Source organism: Nuphar pumila, chromosome 10 (genome assembly GCF_984573655.1).
Source record: "Nuphar pumila chromosome 10, dmNupPumi1.hap1.1, whole genome shotgun sequence".
Classification (NCBI taxonomy): domain Eukaryota; kingdom Viridiplantae; phylum Streptophyta; class Magnoliopsida; order Nymphaeales; family Nymphaeaceae; genus Nuphar; species Nuphar pumila.
The window spans coordinates 106647494-106669992 of NC_143258.1; the positions used below are offsets into that span (position 1 = coordinate 106647494).

The 22499-nt window shown below is 36.3% G+C and overlaps 1 protein-coding gene across 2 annotated transcripts; it reads left to right on the plus strand.

Moving 5' to 3' along the window:
• Positions 1–1717: 1717 nt before the first annotated feature.
• LOC149827800 (putative WRKY transcription factor 21) lies at positions 1718–4776 on the plus strand. Of its 2 annotated transcripts, XR_016434953.1 has the most exons (4): positions 1718–2341; positions 2457–2582; positions 3389–3730; positions 4414–4776. XR_016434953.1 is itself a non-coding variant. In XM_090019642.1 (3 exons), exons 1-3 carry the CDS (start codon positions 1812–1814, stop codon positions 3531–3533), a joined length of 801 nt encoding a protein of 266 aa, XP_089875768.1. In that variant the 5' UTR covers positions 1718–1811; the 3' UTR covers positions 3534–3842. The 2 variants fall into 2 exon arrangements, 1 of the variants encoding a protein (XP_089875768.1); XM_090019642.1 differs by lacking the exon at positions 4414–4776 and having other exon boundaries at positions 3389–3842.
• Positions 4777–22499: the final 17723 nt, after the last annotated feature.

The window sequence follows — 22499 nt, forward strand, 5'->3', positions numbered from 1 at the left end:
ATAAAAACACTATTCTTAAAACGGACAATACTATGAAACGCCTTTTTTTTAGATTATATCAGTTTTTAAAAATATTTCCATAAAAAAATCATGTGAGATTTTTTTTAAAAATGGCCAAAATATTCGTGACGACGCTTTTGCTTTGTTTTTAGTGAAGGGTGCGTTCCCATTGTAGACGTGAACCATTTAGTATAGCTTCGGATCCGGATATGATTTGACACTCATGATGTTGGATCTACTGAAAACAGGTCAGATATAAATACAGTGGTTTTCTTGTGAAAACAGATCAGGTTAGACTTCATTTCGATCCAGTTTTGAAACTTCTTTATCCACAGGGTTCTGACTATAGACCAGAACAAAATCATTCTGAATCCTACATATTATCCGGATCTGATACTATGGGACCGGTTCAGTTAAAAACCGGGTCCTCCCCGAGTCACCCACTCTGGGTAAATAGCCCTATAGGACAAAAGTTTTGAGGGTATTCCGTGGGGTCTATTGTCAATTTCAGGACACTTTTGTCATACCACAAGAACGAGAGGGATGACGTTAAAGTCAACGCTCTCTGAACGTGGCGGGGTCCACGGCATCAATGATGCTTGGGGATTCCGGCGCGGGCCCCACCAAGACGTTTGCCAGCCGGTCAACTGCCGCAATAGTCTCTCGCCACGTTTATACCAAGTCTAGCTGTCAACACACGCGTGACGAGGTGATCGGGGGCGTGGAAACCACGTCGGGTTTTGAGGACAGAGCAGCTTCTATGCTTTTTAATTTTTTTTTTGTCTTTTCTATCTTCTTCTTTTTTTTTGCTTTTGTGTGTTGATTTTGCCGAAGCAGAAGGTGGCTTCTTTGTGGGATTCGAACACGAGACCACTTGGTTAAGATTGCGCGACGCTTCAATTCTTTCTCTCTTCCCATTCTCTCGTGGTTTTTCAAATAAATGTTCATTTACTTCATTCTCTTTTTTGGGTAGAAAGCTGAGACTAATCCGAGCTCTCTCTCTTTCAATTTCGTCAAAAGGGTGTGGAAGCAGACTTTCCTTTCTCTCTTTTATTATTTTTGTTGTTGTATTAGTTTGGGAGTTTTGGGAGTTTTTTTGTTTTTCTTTCTGAACTATTCGGCTTTTATTTTGAAGGTGTCGGACTCTCTCTACAAGGAGTCCTAAGGTTCCGCCATTGATATATGATGCCTTTAATCATCGATACCTGTGGGAATTGGCCCAACGAATCTTGGGTTTCGCTTTTGTTATGCTATATTTAGGTTTTGGGGGATACTCACTAAATCTTTTCCCTTAGATATCTAGGAAACCCACCTAAGAAATCTTTCATCTTTTCCCTTTTTCTTTTGCCTTTTGTGTAGGTGGTATGTTTAGAATGGATTGGTATTCGTAATATATAAACGTTGATTTCATGATTTTATGGTTCGATCTTTGTGTTTGAGGCACACCCATTTCCCGATTCTGTGAGATATTGGGGGTTTTCTGCTGCTTTTCCCCTGGTTGTCTTTTGGGGTTTGCTGTATTAGGCCTTTCTAGATTTTGGGGTCTCTTCTCTTTATTTATGTTGTTGGTCTTTTGGAGAAAGATGGTTTTGTGATTCCTGAAGAAATAGTGTTGTGGAGAGGTATTCCCATGGTTGTTGTTGTGGGAATAGTGCTTTGAAGATTTTGGGTAGTTGGGATTTGCTGTATTTGGTGTGGGTGGGGAAATGATGGAGGAGGTGGAGGAAGCAAACAGGGCAGCAGTGGAGTGCTGCCACAGATTGGTAGGTTTATTGGCCCAACCCCAAGAGAGTATCGAGTGGAAGAGTGTGATGGGGCTGACTGGGGGGGCTCTCATGAAGTTCAGGAGGGTGGTGTCCCTCCTCAACCACGAGATTGGCCACGCAAAGTTCAGGAAGGGCAGCACCCAGTCCCTATCCAGCCAAGGGATATGCATGGAGAACCCCAAGCTGAGCATGGACGCAGCTGTAGCCAGGGTCTACTCTGAGCCTGCCCAGTTCCCTCCTCACCCACAGGCACCAAGCGCCCACTTGCAGTTCCTCCAGCAGATGAAGGTCCAGGCTGATCTCATGTACAGGAGGAACAACAGCAGCATAAACTTGAAGATTGACAACTCTAGCTGCACCCCAACCATGTCCTCAACCAGGTCATTCATGTCTTCTCTCAGCATGGATGGGAGTGTTGCCAATATGGATGGGAAGGCGTTTTGCCTCATTGGCGGCAGCACGTCGTCTCAGGATCGGATCAGCCACCAGCAGAAGAGGAAGTGCTCTGGGAAGGGAGAAGATGGTACTGGTGGTAAATGTGGAGCTAGTGGGAGGTGCCACTGTTCAAAGAGGAGGTTAGAATTGTTGGTAGTTGCGTAGTAGTTTTTTGTTTATTAGTTTTGGTTGGTTTTGTGGGTTGTTGATGCTGTGGTATTGGATTGAAGCATGTATGCATTTGCTTGCATGCAGGAAGCTGAGGGTTAAGAGGTCCATCAAGGTGCCTGCTATAAGTACCAAGCTTGCTGATATCCCTCCTGATGATTACTCATGGAGGAAGTATGGGCAGAAACCAATCAAGGGTTCACCTCATCCAAGGTATTCATTTCTTCCTTATTTGGCTTTTGTTGCTGGTTTTGTGCGTGCTGTTTTGTTAATCGACCCTTGGACAAAGTTGGTGACTCTCTAGATGATCTCTTTATTTGTGTTCAGTTGTTATTGCAACATGTTTTGGTATCGAGTCTTGACCAACTTTTGGTGAATCTTTGATGGCTGGAATTATGAATTGCTTTCAAATAGTCTGTGACTATTTGCTAATTTGTTGTGGTTAACATGAGTATATACAAGTATTGTTGCATGATATTTCAGATGATTTGGGCAGCTAAGCCAAGTGTTGCTAATGTCAGGATAGATGAACGCTTTCAGTAGAGTTTGTTCCTCGTTTTATGTTGTTCCCGGGCATTTTCATTTTAGATATAAAGTGTGTTTGTGTCTTGAGAACACTGATTTGGCCAGTCTAATCTCCACTTCTTTGACATGATCAACATGCATGCTCATTCCACTGATCTCTGGAGTTGAATATCTCATGGTTCAAAGCAGAGATTGGTTGCTTTCTTTAACCTTTAATGTTGGAATATTCTTTCGATTGATTCAACTAAAAACTTTACATATTGTGAAGAAAAATGTTATTTGTCATATAAGATTCAGCACTACCTCATGTAATTCATAGTCAGTCGATTAGGTTGTGCAGAGACTTGGAATCAACAGTTGAGCCCAAGTTGCAGAAAGTTAGTCCTGTTTGCTTGAGCTTCATATCTGTTCTTTTGGGACTAAGACATTTGTTTTTCTATTATAAGGTCGTTTCTTTTGCTGCTGAAGTGGATAACTGTTTTTTATCTGTACAGGGGCTATTATAAGTGTAGCAGCATGAGAGGCTGCCCTGCAAGAAAGCATGTAGAGAGGTGTTTGGAGGACCCATCAATGCTTATTGTCACTTATGAGGGTGAACACAACCACTCCAGGTTACTGGCTCAGCCTACCCATACATAGGTCTTGTCAGACACACTTGGGTCAGTTCGAGGGCTGTGCTTTCTGGTTCATAACTGGTGATGCTTGACCTTTTGTTGTAAATAATATGTATTATTCAAGCTGATCATACAGACGATGTAGCAGACAGATTTCTGTGGAATTTTGAAGGTGGAGATAGATTGATGGATAGCTAATTGACCTTGGGAGAAAGGAAACATGTAAGAATTCTTCATGGTTGCTGCATCTGTTGAGTGAGAACTGTACAAGCTCCGAATGAATTGCTTTTAAAATTCTGTTTCCATCTTAAATATTCAACAATGTGTTTTGCTCCACTATAGTAAAATCACATGCTTATATGATATGAAACCGAACAAAAGGAAGAGTGTTTAGTCACTTACCAATCACTGAACCTGGAAGCAGTGATTTAGAGCATGTAGGATCAATCAACATGTTAAAAGTGTCCTCATGATTTTCTATATCCTAGTAATAATTATCCATTCTAGTTACATTCTTTGCCTTTTTTGTCGAGATGGTATGCTAAACAAATATGGTGAGTGGCAACTCATTTCTCTTTGTTGATGTCTGATATTGTTGAGGGTGGCAGCTTTCTTGGAAATTTTCATGTGGGCTGTACCTTTTGCGGGTTTAAAACCCAGAACTTGTTTTGTAAGCTCACAGAACTGCATTTCCTACAAACCAAGCATAGTCATTTGATCCAGAGAACAAGTACTTTTCTATCAAAAGCTAATATTAGGCGTTGATTCTGTTCATTTTTAAATGGTTATGTTGTACTAATTATTTCACCGTGTCTGTTATCCAGCTTAGGCATCCTTCTAATTTTTACTGTTTGGAATGGGTAGCAAAGCATCCCTCTGATTTTATATGATTTTTGGATTTTCAGGTAAGCATGATACTCATCCTATACTATCTTACATGCTCTGATAAAATTGTTCATTTGACACTGACTAAGCAAATCAACTATCAGGAGAAAGCAACCAAAGTAGATTTGGTTAGTTCTAGGAATATGGTATTCGATAGGCATCCTGGTTCACACCCAGGAAGAACTTTTAGCAGGACCTACACTGGGAGTATGGGACTTAGATTTCGGAATTGGAAGCTCTAGGCATCTGCACACTGGTTTTCTCTCAAGATCATTGTATATTCAAATGTAAATGAATAAAAGCGTCCTCATGAAAGTATTGAGAGAATAAATCCCAAGTTATTAGAATGTTCCCTTTCGGTGGTGCTTCTCATCTTGTCTGTACCTGACTATAAACTTTTTGAAAGATATAATGACTTACTAATGGTGATTGGGGTCCATTCTAGAAACAACACGAGAGGTTCCTGTGGTAATTGGGAAACCTGCATTCTTTAATTGTTTGATAACTGTGGTTGGCATGCACGTATAATAACTCGACCATGAAAATGACTTAAGCAATGAGGCATTATATAAGATTATGTGCAAGAAGACGATATAATAGTTCCTAGGAGAGAATGCCCATGTGGAAACAAGTTGAGTACCGCAAATGCTTTGTGTTTTAGTTGCATCATTCACATTGGAGTGGTTTTTGTTGCATAATTCACACTGGAAAGCAGTTGCCTAAAGGCAACTTATTGGATCAATAATATATATTGATTATTATTGAAGGTTTGTGAGAGCCAACAGTATTCTTTTTTGCTATTATAGTTCCCTCTTTTGGTGGTGGTTCTCTTTGAAGGCATAAAAATACAACCGCCCGTGATCATCTTTTTTACTGTATCACACTGGACAGGTTGTAATTTGCTTCTGTGCCGTTTTTCCCTCTTTTTTCTTTTCTTTTGTTTTTCTGTCGAGAACAAGGAAAAGTTGGTTTAAGTCAAAAGAAGAAACAGAAAAACCAAAATGGTGAGGTCACTCTAGCAAATAGACAATCAACTTAGAATTCAGGTCTCTTCATGCAATGTATATAGAAGAAGATTAGAACTCCCTTAATTTTTTTTTTCATACTTTTGAGTTTCTTGTGGGAAGGCAAATTGACCATACATCACCAATGAGCTGGAATGGTGGGAAACTAGTGAGCTACCTCAGGGCGCAGAATCAAGAGGAGCTGTATTTATCTTCTTTTTTCTTGAAAAGGGCCTATTTTTCTTCGATAACAAGGGAGAAACTACCTCGCTCATGAGTTCATTTGGCATAAAACCCCAGAGGTGAAATTTCTAATTTTTCAATGATAGAAGAACAAAGGTGGTGTAGTCACAGAGGCATGCTATTTTGGTCGTATCCCTGGTGACACGAGCACACACTGATTGGGGCACGGATTCATATCGCTACTGTTTTAATATTTTTAGTGATTTTTATTACTTTAATAATATTTTAATAAAAAAGAACATTTTTTAATATTAAAATATCCAAAAGAGTTTTTTTTTTGGATTAACGATTACAGAATTATGTGTCCTCATGTCCCATTTTTGAAAAAAAAAATCTTGAACTTGCGAGTCGAACCTGCCTCTCGTGTCCTTGTGTCCACTTGTCTTTGTTACATAGAGGGTGATTTTCTTTTTACTTGAATTCTGAATTGAATTTTCAGGGGAAGTTGTTTCTCTTGCCTGCAAGTGAATGTGGGGTTAAACTTTTACGCTACCATTCAGATTTTCTGGTTGAGTGGAAAACCTGCCTGCATCTTTTCTGGTTTCTGTACTAGTTCTGTTTGTATTTTCCCTTGTGCAATTTGTTTTCCAACATTGACCAAAAGATTCCCATTTCTCTTAAAAATACCCGTTTGATTGATGAGAAAAGCCAGTATATCTAGATATTTGGACACGGTGAGATGATGGTCCAACTTAGCTGGAAATCACGGGTGTGGTGCATCAACTCAATGCGACCTCATGGATGTGCTTAACATGATCTGTTTGCGAGGATCACCCTTTTTTTTCCCACGAAGATCAGGGAAACAACCTCTAGAGTCAGAGAATTAGGTGCTCAAATTTCATTAATATGGTATTATCAAAAGATTACATCAAAATAGCTTAATCAAAAGCATGTTTTTTTTTTTTCGTGCAAATGAAACATGGTAACTATGCTTACGCGTTCAATTCAGCCTAATACATTTTAAACATCACAAAGTTTGACATCATTAAGTAATCAAAGTATAATTTCTGGACTTGGAAAAGTACACGAGAATGTGATTGCAAGATATTTTGAAAATGACGGATTGGATATTTTGAAAATGACCTCATACCACTTTGACGATTTTAAAATTAAATTTAAACTCTTTTTTTTTAAGTTAACTATAGAGGAATGGACTCTGACTTTAATACAATCCAAGGCTGGTTGTTTCAATGCTTGTTATTAATTTCTTTTACACCAGCATTATGTCATCCCATGACTTAAGTCTATCAATTATGTTGTAGTTGGATTTCAAGTGATTATTAAACTTAAAGGTTAAAATATTGATAGTTGCTCATATTCAAACCAAGAGAGGCTTCACTATTTCAAAGCTGCACTAGACCTTTGTGTTTTGACGTATAAACGCTTCCATCTATTTCAAATGTTATTTTTAGTCCCTAGTATGAAGACAGCTGACAAGTTTTAGTGTTTAACAAGTTAAATTGCACATTATTAAATGCTAGAGTACCATTTTTCTTATTTTTTTTTATTTATAATATGTTGTTTGAGTAATTTACGAAAGCTGCCTAACTTATCAGCTACTTACAAGGAACTGCCTAATGTTTGAGTAATTATATTTCAAACTTCATCTGAATGCATTTCAAATACGTGCTTGAGGTATAAAATGACATTTATATCCTTTTATAGAACAACTCAACTTGTGTCATCTTATGGTCTTTAGTTAAACAAATAAAAGACGAGGGCGTTTAGTCACTTTGTTTAACTAAACAATGATCAACTGAATGTTATAAAAACCAAGCATGTTTTTTAAACATAAACTATAAAAGCAGGTAACTAAATGTAATTACTGAGATGTTAGGTGGTTCGCTGTAAATAGCAGATAAGTTACTCTGCTTTTACGCAAATACTCGGTTTCGTTGGTTGCCTTAAAAGTTAAGGGACTTTTAACAAGTGACTTAGTTTCAAGTCAAATATGAGCTCATACAACATTTCGTGGATTAGCCTTGTAAATAAATTTACTATTTGAATATACGAAGGGAGATAGGTAGAGACAAAACATACCAAATATGAGGATGTACAAGAAAAAAATTCCAATTTGAAGAATGAAAGGAATCTTATGATTTACTAATTGCTAAATAAGTGTGCAAATTGGTGCCTGCCTTTTTCAAGATTCTTGTTTTTTCCTACTCAATTGACTATGCCAAAAGGCATGGAGTGCACTTAGGCCAACTTCTTATTATCATTTTCCTTGTGCTGGTAACATGCACTTGGAAAGGTAGAGCAGTGTGACAAATATCGCGAGATTTATGAAAATCTTGCGATAATATCGCGAGAAATTGCCTGAAAGTTTAAAAAGGCAATTTCTTGCGAGATTTTTAAAATATCGTGAGATTTATGAAAAAATATAAATACCACGATTTAGAAGCGATATTTACGTTTTAATCGGCTATTTATGATGAAAAAAATCCTATATTTTGATTTTTAAATAATTTTTATTAATATTTTCTTATAAAAATCAATTTTTATATTTTTTAATTACTTTTTTATTGTCAAGATTTTGCCGGAAAAATGTGAGATTTATGGATTTTTTTCAATTTCTCGTGACTTTTTGAAAAAACGAGAAATTGCCGATAAAAACTTTTGTCGCTACGAGGTAGAGTAACTCGGTATAGTTCTTTTAATCTTGTGGTTCGTATTGAAAAATAACCAAACCTCTCTCTCTCTCATATGCGGGAAAACTCCAAAGCAGGGTCCTCTATGGAAAACTGCCAATCAATGAAAAATAGGAATTAAATTGCAAAAAGTTGGATAAAACTGTCAATATTTAATTGTTCCCCCCTTAACAAGAGTAGGGATGGCAGTGGACCGGGGGAAAGCGGGGGCCCGCCCCGCCTCGCCCCGTTTGGACCGGGGATGAAGGGTATGAAACGGGGATGGAGGCGGGGACAAAGGTTAAAATCCATCCCCGTCCGGGGGTGGAGGAGGGGATGGACATGCACTTTTCCCCGCCCCGCCCCGCCCCCGTCATGATCCCCGCCTCATCCCCGCCCCAACCCCGCCCCGACCACTTTTCCCCGCAATATCCCCGCCCCGCCCTGCCTCATCCCCGTTTGAACCGGGGATGGAGGACATGAAACGAGGATGAAGGCGGGGGTGGAGGATAAAATCCATCCCCGCCAGGGAGGCGGGGTGGGGGTGGAGGATAAAATCTTGAGGCGGGGCTGGGGTGGAGACCTTGTCCCCCGCCCCGCTCCACTGCCATCCCTAAACAAGAGTCTCTAAATCACTATTTATACAAAAAGGAAAGCCCTTAATTTTAGTCCGGAACCAACATGGGTTCAATATCTCACCGAAAACCATGATCTAAACACCAAGATCCGAATATCATAACAGATCCAAATGGTCTTGGTTGCTCTCTCTCTCTCTCTCATACGGAGAAAAGAATATGTACTTTTGTTTAATAGATAATGGTGGACCATATGTGCAAATGGGCCTCAAAGACTCAACCTAGGACTCTGGCTCAACTAGGACGACGGTGAAAAAGAATAAGAATCAAATTACACATAAGGTGCTATTGGTTTAGGTGAGATAGGAAATTTGGCGACCAAATCATCACATGACCCCAGCAGACAACCAGACTATTAATCAACTATACTTAATTCAGGTCACTTAGCCAAGAGCCAAATCTCTTATGGCATCTTGGTGAAGAAAAAGCAATGCTCATGCCATTGATCATGGTCGGACATGAAGATCCATATAAGGCACCAAGGTCCCACATGAACGAATCCCGGTCTATGTCGTCGATGACTGTACAGTGTCGCTGCGCTAATAGGCTGTTTCCACATGCTGCAACATGGCTCTTTCTGCAATAAGATTGGTCAATGCTGCAGAAAGAGGTCTTATATTATGAAACAGTGCTGTATGATCCACATGCAGCATAGCCCAATCCATGTGATCTGTTGAAGCTTCCCAACTGCATGTAGGAGCGTGCAACAAGGTCTCCTAAGCAACTCAATAGCAAGCTTATCTCATCTGTGGATGTGAATAGTATGGTTTTGGGTAGGATATCTTAACCAACCTGTCTAATCAGGTTGTTAACCCTTACCAGATATATTATAAAAAAAAAAAAAAAAAACTTGCTAGATATGATTTAGGCAAATGGTCAGCTTTGCTATCATTTTTCATATAAGACATGAAAGCTATGCAAATCTTATCAAGAAGTTATGATGACAAACATTTAAAACAAAATAACGTACGGCTGCCAAATACTCGTGAAGAATTGAAAACAATTCATATTTTTCATGCATTTTATTCGTAAAATATTGACAAAGATACATAAATTAAAAAATAGAAAATATATTTTTAAAAAGAAATAAAAACATACATGAGAAATAAAATTACCATTTTTTAAAGAAAAAAACAGCTGATAGAAAAACACAGGTATTGTGATATTTACATTTTATCACATATAACACCATATTTTGAAAAGATCCAGATTTTTTGCCATTTAATAAGATTTGAACCCTTAGCCTCCAGTTTGATAGTCATCTAATCTATTCAGCTATACCATGTTACATTTTTTGATATATTATAGGTAAAACTTATATCTACTTGAGCTCATGCGAGCTCCGTACGTGCTCAACTCGTTTAAGCTAAACCAGCTGCTCGTGACTGGTCCTACTAGCTACTGCTGGGTTCAGCTCCTAGTTCTAGCGTCTCTGCTCACCATAGATACTAGAGATGGACTACTTGACCAGGACCCTTTGAAAAAGACTTTAAAAAAAAGAAAAAGAAAAAGGCAAGATGAAGGGTGGGCCCCACCTTTCATAACGTACGATTCTCAGCAGTGTTTGAACAGAAAGCATGCTATATGCGATATAGCAATGTCAGTTTTAAACAATTATTTTCCTTTTTTTTCTTTTTCCTTTTCTTCTTTAGCATATTCCCTTTACAGACTTTGCAGAAATTTCTTCTTTAAATGTGAAGTAGCCGTTGAAACCCTGGAGGATGAGCCCTTTTCACCACAGAACAACAACAGTACATGGACCAAAGTGACATTGAATGCCAAGATTCCTACAAAATTTGGATGGTAGTCCAACACATTTTGTCACTTAGAATGGGCATGCAAAATACGTGAAGGTTGGGGGCAGCTTGTGGGGATGGATCATCACCCAGTCTTCATGACAAGTCTCTCTTGCATTCTCAGAGAACCTTTGAATCGGTTCACCTTTTCTTTTCTTTTCTTTTCTTTGGTGCAACCGCGGAAAACCACCTCACTTACTTGTGAGAGCGGATCGGGTCCACGATCCATCGTCCTGGATGCCATCCATCTTGTAAAGGTCGGTTTTTACGTAGATGGGACCCACAAAAAAAAATTGATGTGCATCAATGACAAAGAAATGGACGGCTGAGGATCATCCAAAACAGGGTGCTTTCGGTAGGTGTTGGGATGCTGTTCATATTGGTGTAAAAACCTCAGGTCCTTCTTGTTTAAAGGGCATGTTCGCACGTTGCGGAAGGAGGCACTACGGCACATCACGCCGCGGCGCTTCCTTCCACGGAAAAGTTCTAACTAAAAGATTGAAGGAACGTGGTGAGTATGTTGATCGATAGATGAGCAATCACCCTATTAATTCAAGGTAAACAGGAGAGAAGAGAATCTGTGATTCTAAAACACGGGTTAACAATCATTAGACCACTTAAATTCTATCTACGGTACATCCGAAGATCAAACCATTGAAATCCCCAAACTAGCAATCCAACAAGTTAGAGTTCATATTTATGATCCCTACTTCCTTTTATGAGGTGACAGGCCACTCTATCACTTGATCTCAATCTACCATATATCTTGATCAGGCCATTTATAACATGACCAACAATCGAGCAACTTACTTTTTTTTTTTTGATATTTACACGGAGAAACTGCCCACAAGATCAGAGACCTAGTGTCAGACCCACAAATTTTAAGATACTTTAATACAATTCTTAATATGAAAATGTTGACTTTACCTATTACTTATATATATAGAGCATAGGATGTTAAGTTGATAGGATTGATTAAATTTAATTAATTATTTTTTAATTTTGAAAAAAAACATAGCTTTGAAATTGAATTTTGAAAAAATGTTGTCTTGAAATTGAATTTTAGAAAATACAACCTTGAAATCGAATTTTTGAAGGATACAACTTTGAAATTGAATTTTGAAAAAATATAGCCTTGAAATTGAATTTTTGAAAGATATAGCCTTGAAATTGAATTTTTTGAAAAATATAACCTTGAAATTGAATTTTGAAAAAATATAGCCTTGAAATTGAATTTTAAAAAAATATAACATTGAGATAGAATTTTTGAAAATTAAAGACTCAATATAAAATTTTGAAAAAACTAATATCCAATATAAATTTAGCATTAATTGAGGTTGCCAAATAGAATATTTAAAAAATAATAATATAATAAATAGTTAAAATAAATAAAAAAGATAACTAAGTAATAATGATAGTTTGAATCTAACCAAAAGAAATCATAAAAAGTTAAAGTAACTACAAAGAACAAAATAGTAATGACAAATTTGAATCCAACTAAATGAAAGTACACTAGGACGGGGGGGGGGAGATTTTTCAAAATGATTAGATATTGGATTTCTTGAATCCAAGTGAGATGCACTAAATCCCATGTAAATCTTCAAATATTTCATAAGTGAAACAAATAAAGTATAAATGCTAAAATATTTAGCTTGCATAGGTTTTCATATTAGGAAAATGCAACTTGAGATATGAGGGTCAAGGGTTATCCTTGGAAGAAATTTTTTTAGAATTGAGATGATATAATCTCAACCCTTTATTCTTTATATTTGATCAAAGTCACTCATTTTGTAAGTAATCATTACCGTCTCCCTATAAATACCTCATCAATTTGAGAGGTTTAAGCATTCAAGAGTTCATCTCTTTCTTCTCTCCTTTCACATTTTTAGGGGTTTTCTTCTTTCTTCACTTAGGAGTAGTGAAGGGTGCCTCTTACAAACTCTTCTATACCCTTTTAGTGTTTTGAAAGATCCAAGAGAAGGACAAGCTCAGGCCTAAGTTTTCCAAGTTAAGGTAAGTAAATTTATTATTTATGCATCTTGATAATTATTCAATTTTCTTCGCTCTCCCTAACTATATAAACATGTGTTTCTATAATACATGTGGATATGAAAAAAGGGATATGCATATTACTATGTTTTTTATCTTGTATCTCTTTCTTAAGCTACATGATTTTTGCCATATTCATGTTTGGAAAAAGAAGATTTCAAATTCCATTGATAGTTTCTTACCATGAAAAAATTTAGTAGATGTGAAAGAGTTTTTACTTCTAAGAATTTAAGCATTCCACAAATTTTGGTTTCATCCAAACCTACCTAAGAAAAGTCATGCTACACTCCAAATGAGAGGATTTTTGGAAATCAATGTGAACACGGGAATTAGAGTCTTAGTTATGGAAATTCGTGTGGAAAGGATATGGCTTGGTTATGAGAAATGCATTCTTGAAATTTATTTATGTGGATGTAAAAAATTATATTCTCAAAGTTCATATGAAATGATGAAAAGCAATTGGGAAAAATCAATTTTTGAAAAATCGTACCACCATGATAAATGGAAATGTGTCCAAAGTTATTTAGATAAATGGAAAATAAAATTGAAGAAATTCGTACAATTGTGATTCATCCAAAGAAAAATAGATTTTTTTTTTAAATTCAGGTTCTCTCAATACAATTAGATGTTCGGATAATTGTGATTTATTCAATAACAATGGATTTTTGAAATCCGGATTCATTTAATGAAATTGAATTTAAAGAAATTCGGATAATGATGATTCATTCAATAAAATTTGATTCTTAAAATTCAGATTTACTTAATAAAATTGGATTTGAAGAAATTTGGATAATGATGATTCATTCAATAAAATTTGATTCTTGAAATTTGCATTTACTTAATGAAATTAGATTAAAAGAAATTCGGATAATGATGCTTTTTTGAAATTCAGATTTATTTAATGAAATTGGATTTGAAGAAATTTGGATAATGATTATTCATTCAATAAAATTTGATTCTTGAAATTTAGATTTACTTAATGAAATTGAATTTGAAGAAATTCAGATTCATTGAAATAGATTTTTGTAATTCAGACTCACTCAAATGGATCTTTAGAAATTCAGATTCACTCAAATGGATCTTTAGAAATTTGGATTTACTCAAATGGATTTGAAGATATTCGGATAAATATGCCCATTCAATAAAAATGGATTTTCGAAAATTCAGATTCACTCAAATGGATCTTTGGAAAATTTCAAAAATATTCTACCAAGGGACTTTTTTTCAAAAAAAAAATATGAGTCTTATAAGAAAATAGTACCAATACGAAGTCCATACATACTTTAGGAATAAATGTTAAGAAGGTGATACAACCACAATAAAGGAGCTCGTATCCAACACTCGATTAGGTCGAGTAAATCCATTGGCATGATTCAAAAGAAAAAATGCCTAGAAGTACATAATGTTGTTGCCTTAAAATGAGACTATACATGTCTATACTTAGACTATAGTCAATACAGTCTTGAAAATATTCATATGCCTATACCATGCAAGAGACATGATCGAACTCTACAAAGCTTATGACATAAGCTAGGCAACAATACGATATCAGCCAAACACTCACAAGAGTGACACATATGCTCACCAATGTAATAAAAGCACATTATCGAAGAATAATGAACTTGTGCTTTCTTGCGGTTTATACATGTCTATGTATAGGCCGAATGTCGTCTAGATGTGTACAACACTTGTGCGATAGTGTGATGTTGCCTGCAAAATGAAAGGTTAGGCAAAGAAAATGCATATGACAAATACATGTATAACTAGCATATGTTGCATATAAGCCAGTGATATTGATGCTCATGCTTTCATATATGATGCTTTCATATATGATGGTTTAATATAATAACAATATTGTTGCATTCAACTTATTTTGCTATGAATTGGTGCATTGAAGTATGATGAACATTTCTTATATGTGTGGAATGAACTAAACATGCAAAAAGTCATTAGTGCTCTATTAAGAGTTGGGTGGCCACGACCCCCACACCGTGAGAGGAAGTCTCACTACATGTATTAACTCCCACACATTTAATCTTGTATTTACGCCATCACTGGTGAGGTACTTTTCAAAGGGGCACGTGATTTGGGCTGGGCATAGACCTTGTCATGACATACTGCCTTGCGAAAAATATGTGACTATTAAGACTTAAAACCTCGTCTAACATGAAAGTATGACTATTAACATTATCCATAATAATGATAGAGTCGTCCATGTCACCCATTCATAAATTGGTTCACGAAGAGAGGGTGGATGGTACAACCTTGAGTGACAATTGTCACATGTAGATTTTTAAAACTATATGTCATACCGACTTGAAAAATGAAGAGCATGACGTCTTCAGACCTTTGTCACTCGGAGTCAGTGAGGTTCAGGTCAGCAGACAAAGGGTAGACCTTAGTTGCTACAACAATAGGGATTGCAATATGAATTTACCCATGCACCAATCATCTCTCAATCTTTTGGAGGCCGCAACTTGGGTTAGGGATTCGGGAAGCAGAAACTACGACAAATATAACCCTTTGCATAATGAACACTGTAGTATTTCTCACTGTCGCGATGAACACCTCCAAGTACCTAGAAGAGTAAGACTATCAAAACTTAATACTAATTATGCTAACTTGCTAACATAGTTATTTGCAATTTATTTGAGATTATATTGTTATTTCTGAGATTATGTTGTTCTTATTGACATCTCACTATTGTGATCATGCTATTAATGTTGTTATCAAGTTTATGAACATAATATTTCATAATTCTATAATGTTAATCATATTAATATTGCATATAGGAGAATATGATAGATATTTGAATTCTTATCATAATGCATGATACTTAAATTTGTTTACCTGCTAGAAAGAATTTGATCCCGTTGTTACGGGGCGCTAGTAATAAAGAGTAATGTAGTGCAAGAGCTCGATGCGCAGCGGAGCCCTGTTCCAAAACTCCCTAACTACGTTTTGATCTTGTAGCTAACTATTATTTGTCTCATTCTAATGGGATACTTCATTAAGCTTTTGATGATGTATAAACTTTTATAACTTGATTTATTTATAATGCATAAAATGGTTTTTAATTCTTATGGTTATGCAATGGAACTCCGTTTTAAATATATTTCACATTTCTGTAACCCACCAGAATCATTCAACTTTTCAAAATCCAAACTATTTTCGCTATGTTTTTTAAAAAAAATGAGGTTAAATTTTTATGTTTTTAAGTTAAAAAATTTGGGGCGTTACACCTAGGCGTGTTGGCTTTGTCATACTTATTGTCGTCATCCTAAAGTTTATATTTAACATCTTTATTTTTCTTTCTTTAAAAAAAAACTCTATTTTCCTTTCTCCTAGGTCTATGCAGTTTCTTTGACTCTTTGTCACCAACTTGATAGGAGGTAGTGAGATAATTGTAATAAAAGACTTCCGCTTAAGATACATAGCAAGAGGTATGAAAAAATTTGCTGGTATGGTGTTTGTTTCATGCCCTTTCCTATAAAAGAGGCTCGCTTTCATAGAAAATAGGGCATCATTCTTATAAAGAATGAGAAAACATGTCTATGAGAAATATATTGTAAAGCCAACATAATAAATGCAAAAAAACAACTTTCCTATCAAAAATGGGTTTACACCTTCTCCCTAGTAAAGCACTTTCCTTCCAAAGTGGCCCTTTCAAAGGAAAGAGGCTTCCCTTCAGTGGCATTGTAACAATCGCCTACTAAAAGATTGTGGAGCATTTATCTTTGCTGGTGGAACATGGATGCATTATGATTTTCAACAGCAGGAAGTAACCAACGGGCTTCACTTGTTTGGTAGGAGCAGTCACGTTGCAAGTTCAAATCCTAATGGGTACGATTGTAGATCTAGTGGGGATCTCCCTAACCGTACCCCTGCTTGCCTATCTAAAAAAATAGTCAAAAAGTAGTGAATTCTAATTGTTTTTTCTTGTGCCAATTTGAGGGCCCCCACGAATTGAAATAGTTTCTCACTCTCTTTCTCTCTTGACTCAATCCGCTCTCTCTTGCAAGTCCTTACCCCTAGACTCGTTTTTCTCTCTAGGAGTTCATCCCTATTATATTGGGTGAGCTGACCCCCTAAGTGGGTTTGTTCTTTCAAGTGGACCTAGGTTTAGCCTAGGCCTACCCAAACCGGTGCAATCAACATTAACACCTTAACGATCTTGACTCTCTCAAACCCAACCATAAAACCTTGGCCCTCTCCAGTTGAACCACGATTGTAGCAGAGCCTCACCCACTCTATCCAACTTCAATAAGTCATCTTAGATCTTATCTTAGTCTTCAAACCGAGTTTAGAAGCTCCAAACCAAAATGAGCTCAAAAAACAAAAATCTAACGAACCCTATTTTTTGTCAGACTTAGAAAAATTACCCAGACCTAACCAGTGAGCAACCTCTAAGTCTGAAACTTGGACATATCCTTCCTTAGGATATCTAGTTTAACTCCTCCAAAAATCTTGATTTTATCATATCTCAATTCTAAAATATTATTTTTTAAAACCAGATATATCTTAACCAAACCTAGTTCGCTTGCAAAAAAACCTTAAAACCCATCACTTGTCTTAATTGTTTCTTCAAAAATATAAATTATCTGATCCTGAAAATTTAACCAGAGCTAGTCCCAAGTGTCTGAAAACTTTTCCTAAATTTTGGAAATTTTCTGCATCAGTGTACCATTTCACATTTGGGTCCGGACCTACTTTCTATCCTGGGCAGTTTTTCCTCTATCTAACAAAAATGGTGCTTTGATAACGTGGCTTATCTTAATTTAAGCCATAAAACTACACCATATGTGTCACGTAATCATGAATCTATTTAAGAAGTACCTCCTTCACTTGCATTAGCTTAGAAATTTGGCTTTGGTAAGGGTGCCTAGTGATGATAGCCCATGGCCATGATATTGTTGTTAAATCCTTACAATAAATAAAATTCTAGGTTAAGACCATGAGGTTGCACTTTATATGATCATGTCAATAATTCTTACCAGGCAATTATAAGTTTACCATAGGCCAGATGCAATAGACACATTGCTAGAGTTGTATTATTTAGGTGGTTTTAAGTTTGAATCTTGTTAGGGGCTATCACCTAGGTTAAAAAAGGAAAACATTTATGCCCTTAAGATATTTCCAACGAAGTAAATTAACCATGTTGCAATGGAGCGAGAGAAAATAAACACTGCTTAGTTCATACTTGGATGCCCTCCAAGCTTGGTTACACAAGATTCATAAACATAGATAAGCTTCCCCTTTAGGATGAGGCCTGGTCCTAATAAAAAAAATGAATGTTTTTTTCCTAACTTTAATCCATCTTCTTATTCACATTTTTTCTCTTTTTTTTTTGGATAACCCAGGAAAACCACCTCTCACTCCTGAGCTCATTGGTGTAAAAAACTCAGGTCCTCCTTGCCCACCTGGGAGTATATTAAGATTTAGTCTCATGACAAGGGCCGTGTACCTGTGTGATTTGAACCCGTGATGTCCCTTCAATTTGATGGCATTCATGAGTTTCCCTTACCAAATGAATGGAGCTGTCGTGAGCCATTTTCCATGTTAGTTATATATAGGGAAATGAAAACCTACTAAATGAAACATGATGGTTGATTTTGGGTTTTTTTTTTTTTATTCTGACACCATAGATGTGTTCAACCCGATTGATTTACTAGAATTAGATACTTGGATCATGCATTTTGGATGAAAAAAATTGTATTTAGAGTCTCAAAAATTTATGAAAATTGTAGGTTGTTGATTTTTGAAACCTTATAAAAATTTATTCATGCATCAGAATCAAATGTTCCAAAAGTGATTCGTATAAAAAACAAGCATATAAATCACAATCTGTAATGTTAGAATTTTGAAAAAACAAAAAATTTATGAAAATCAAATAGCATGTTTCATTTAGTAGGTTTTGTATTTTGTAGGTTTTCATTTTCATATATATATATATATATATATATATATATATAGAGAGAGAGAGAGAGAGAGGAGTTGTCAGTTTTGGGATCCAAGAAGAATGCCAGGTTCGTGGATGTATGTGCTAATGCTAAAATATGGGACAGATCCATCAGGGACTTGATATAGGTTGGCATATGCTCAAACTGGGCCCTATCAAGTTCAAATTCTTGTCTACAATTCAATTTCTAGTTAAGTGCCATCTTGTTGATCCATATACATGTGAAGGAGATCCAGTTGAGGTCCTACCTGACTAATACCACTAGACAAAATTGGTGGACCCATATGAATAGAAAACGGATATGGATCCGATCCGGAGTAAAACTTGATCCATTTGTATCCTAGGTTCAACCACCAAGTACCCTACATACTACCTCTTTCAATGGAGATTGTCCTAGAAGACTAGGGACAGACGACCACCAATTAAGGTGTTATTTGGCAATAATTCAGCCGTATTTCCCTACCTTTAGATATTATCCTGATTCGAGTCCTGACACATCTTTACCCTTTCCCAGTCCTGCACCATAATGCCCTATGCCCAAAACCTAGGTCTATATCATAGATTTCTTTTACTAACCCTAACCCTAACCCTAAGACTTATTTTAAACTAGCCCTAGACTAGAGTCTAACCTCAATGATGCTTTACACTGAATGCTTGGCCTCCTCAACTAGTACATTTTTTTTTTCAACATAGGGCATGGAAATTCAACTTAAGGGTTAAAATACTATGGTCCTTATCTACTTAGATGCTGCACATGGACTATTTAAGAACCTGATAAATGCACTAGAGATAGATTGGTTTAGGTCTAGGGATGCCAGTGGATTTGGGGATTTCATCGAATCCTAAGCATAAATTATGGTTATGGACAAGAGTACGATACTACACTCAAATCAAGATCATAAATTTATTGAAAAATAGGACACAAGGAAAGTTTTTTTTTTAATCGTTCAATCAATTTAAAAATATATTTGATATTTTAATATATTAAATATCTTTAATTAAAACAATATTAAAAATTACTAAAAAACTTAAAACTAATAAAATAATGCTTCTACGTGTCTAATCATGTCACAGTTTATCTGGTTGTGTCCCCTAAAAGCAGGACCTTAAATAGTGTGTCCCCGTGACATAAACTTCAACGGTTCGGATTTGGGTTGGATCTAGCTATACCAAATCCGACTAATCAAATACTGCACGATCCCCACTCTGATTCGGATTTAGATTCGGATGAAAAAAATATATTATTGAATCTGATAAATACATATAATCGAATTCAAATATCTGCAGATTTGGTTGTGAAATCCTAAACCGAATCCAATTCTGATTACTAATGGGTTTCAGTTTTCTTAACCAAATCTGACTAAATGGATTGAGAATCAGGTTGGATATCAGATAAATCCAATCCATTGACATCCCTAGCTTAAACGAGGGGATGACTAGCTCAGTATTTTGTCGAAATTAAGTTGTTTAAAGACATGGTACTTCGAACCTTGTCGGATGATCAATGTGACAACTAGTAATGCAACATGTATTTAACTTTACCCATTGTTGGGACGTTGCAGGTTCAAAACCCAATGGTATAGTTGTATAACTGGTAGAGTTCTGCCTAACCCCAGCCTGCCTTAAAAAAAAAAATTACCCACGATGTTAGGTGGAAGCAAATAATGACATGAGCACAAGTATAAAACCAACATGTAAGCATGTTATAAAAAAATTTATTATGAAAAACATATGAAGTTAGGGAAAAGCAAGTATGAAGTAACAAAAAGCCAGAGGAAAACATCAAGTGAAAGAAATGATTTTGGAAATGAGAAGGAAGTAGACTTCTCATCGAGTTTTCCATATTTTAGAAGCAGGTTTTCCAAAGTTTTCTCTCGTTTGAGGAAGTGGAGAGTTTCTCGATTCCAAAGCAAGCTTTCCCATGAAGCAAGAAGCTTCTAGTAACTATGGTTTATGTGGAAGGGGGTTTGCTGGTTTAGATGCTAAAGGCACATAGTCCTCAACAACAACTATTAAAAGGAGCAATAAAAGAATCCCAATTACATTATCATGGCTTCTCCCTCTTTTGAAGAAGTGAAGAGTTTCCCAATTCCGAAGCAAGCTTTCCCATGAAGCAACAAGCTTCTGGTAACTATGGTTTAAGTGGTAGGGATTTTTTGGTCTAGATGCTAAGGCACATAGTCTTCAACAACAAATATTAGGAGAAAAAAAAGAATCCCAATTACATTATCATGGCTTCTCCTTCCACATGTTGCAAATCACATCAAGCAAAACCCCTTAGTTCCACCAACATAACATAGAGAACTATAAGAAAGAGAGAAACCAAAATCTTTTTTGTTTTCATTTACCATACACTCCGATCGTTTTTACTCTACATTCCCATCTAATTAGAAGTCAAATTAAAAAACAAAGAAAGAAAAAGTTCACTTACTCATTTCCTCTTCTTTAATACTCTAGGGAAATATTGGCTACCCTTGTGGGTTCCATATCCCTTAGTTGAAACTGATAGGGGAAGATTGTTTTGATTAAATCTGACCCTATAGATGTGTGAAGAATGGTCAAAATAATAGCAATCAATCTTCGGATCGGGTTTAAAATTTGGTATATTATAAGCTGTTGATTTTTCAACTCCCATAAAATCTGAAATGTATACAAAAAACATGAGGCCAGTTTCTACATCACACCTGGAGGGTCAGATGTGAAAAACCCACAATAGAAAACAATTTCCCTTCTACTTTGGCCCAAAAAAAAGAAATACATTTGACATCTAGGAACTAGCATTGATGATAATAGCGGCCAAAAATGAAGACTAAATAGTAGGGAGTAGGAATTTGAAGGAGCGTGCATATATGTTGTGTATGACAAAATGATGGTGGGATGAACAAACCAAACACCCCCCAAATGTTTGTAATTTTAGCATCCACACATGTCGATGTGCAACAAATGCAATCAATTTATAGCATCTAACACATTCATGCATGCAGTAACCAAGCTTCCATCCTCATCAACTTGCACAGAACAAGAGTTCTGGAAGCATCAAACTAATACTTAAAACAGTCTAGGAAAAAGACACATGGTTAGTCCCTCAGAGTAGTTTTTAGTCATCTGTGCAGGGTATAATCGAGCAGTACAGTCTATAGAGGATTCCAAAATGTGAGGCACTTTATATAAGAGGCAGTCATCTGCTAAGCAAATGAGCCATATACAACTTTCTGTAAGTCAGGATGTGCATGGTAGATGTGCTCCCGGACCAGCCTGAATCAAAGGGGTCTTGTAAGCAATCAGCTGATGGTATATCACATGATTGCCAGAGAATGCAAGGCACTCAAAAGTTTCATGTATATCTAAAAGTTTTGGTACCAGTTTTTAATAGACATTGATACGAGATTTTGGTATGTGGTTTCCTTGATGATGATACGAGTTTCTGGAAATTACATTTCATCATTTATGTTATAAGAATAATACCATCATATATACCAACAGGGCTCCACTCAGTGCACGTCTCCTTGTGGTGGGACGTTGCAGGTTCAAACCCCAGATGTAAGTTGAATAACTGGTGGGGGACTGCCTAACCCCGGCTTGCCTTTAAAAGAAAAATAATAATAATAATACCATCATATATATTGTGACAAAAGAGATGCTTAGAAAAACAAAAGGATTAAAAATCAAAATATCTATACAATAGGCCAATGTCTCAAGCAACATGTAAAAGCAAGATGTTTTAAGACAACTAAATAAAGAGAGATACAATTATTGTCATCACTATAAATGAAACCAAGTTTGGTACGGG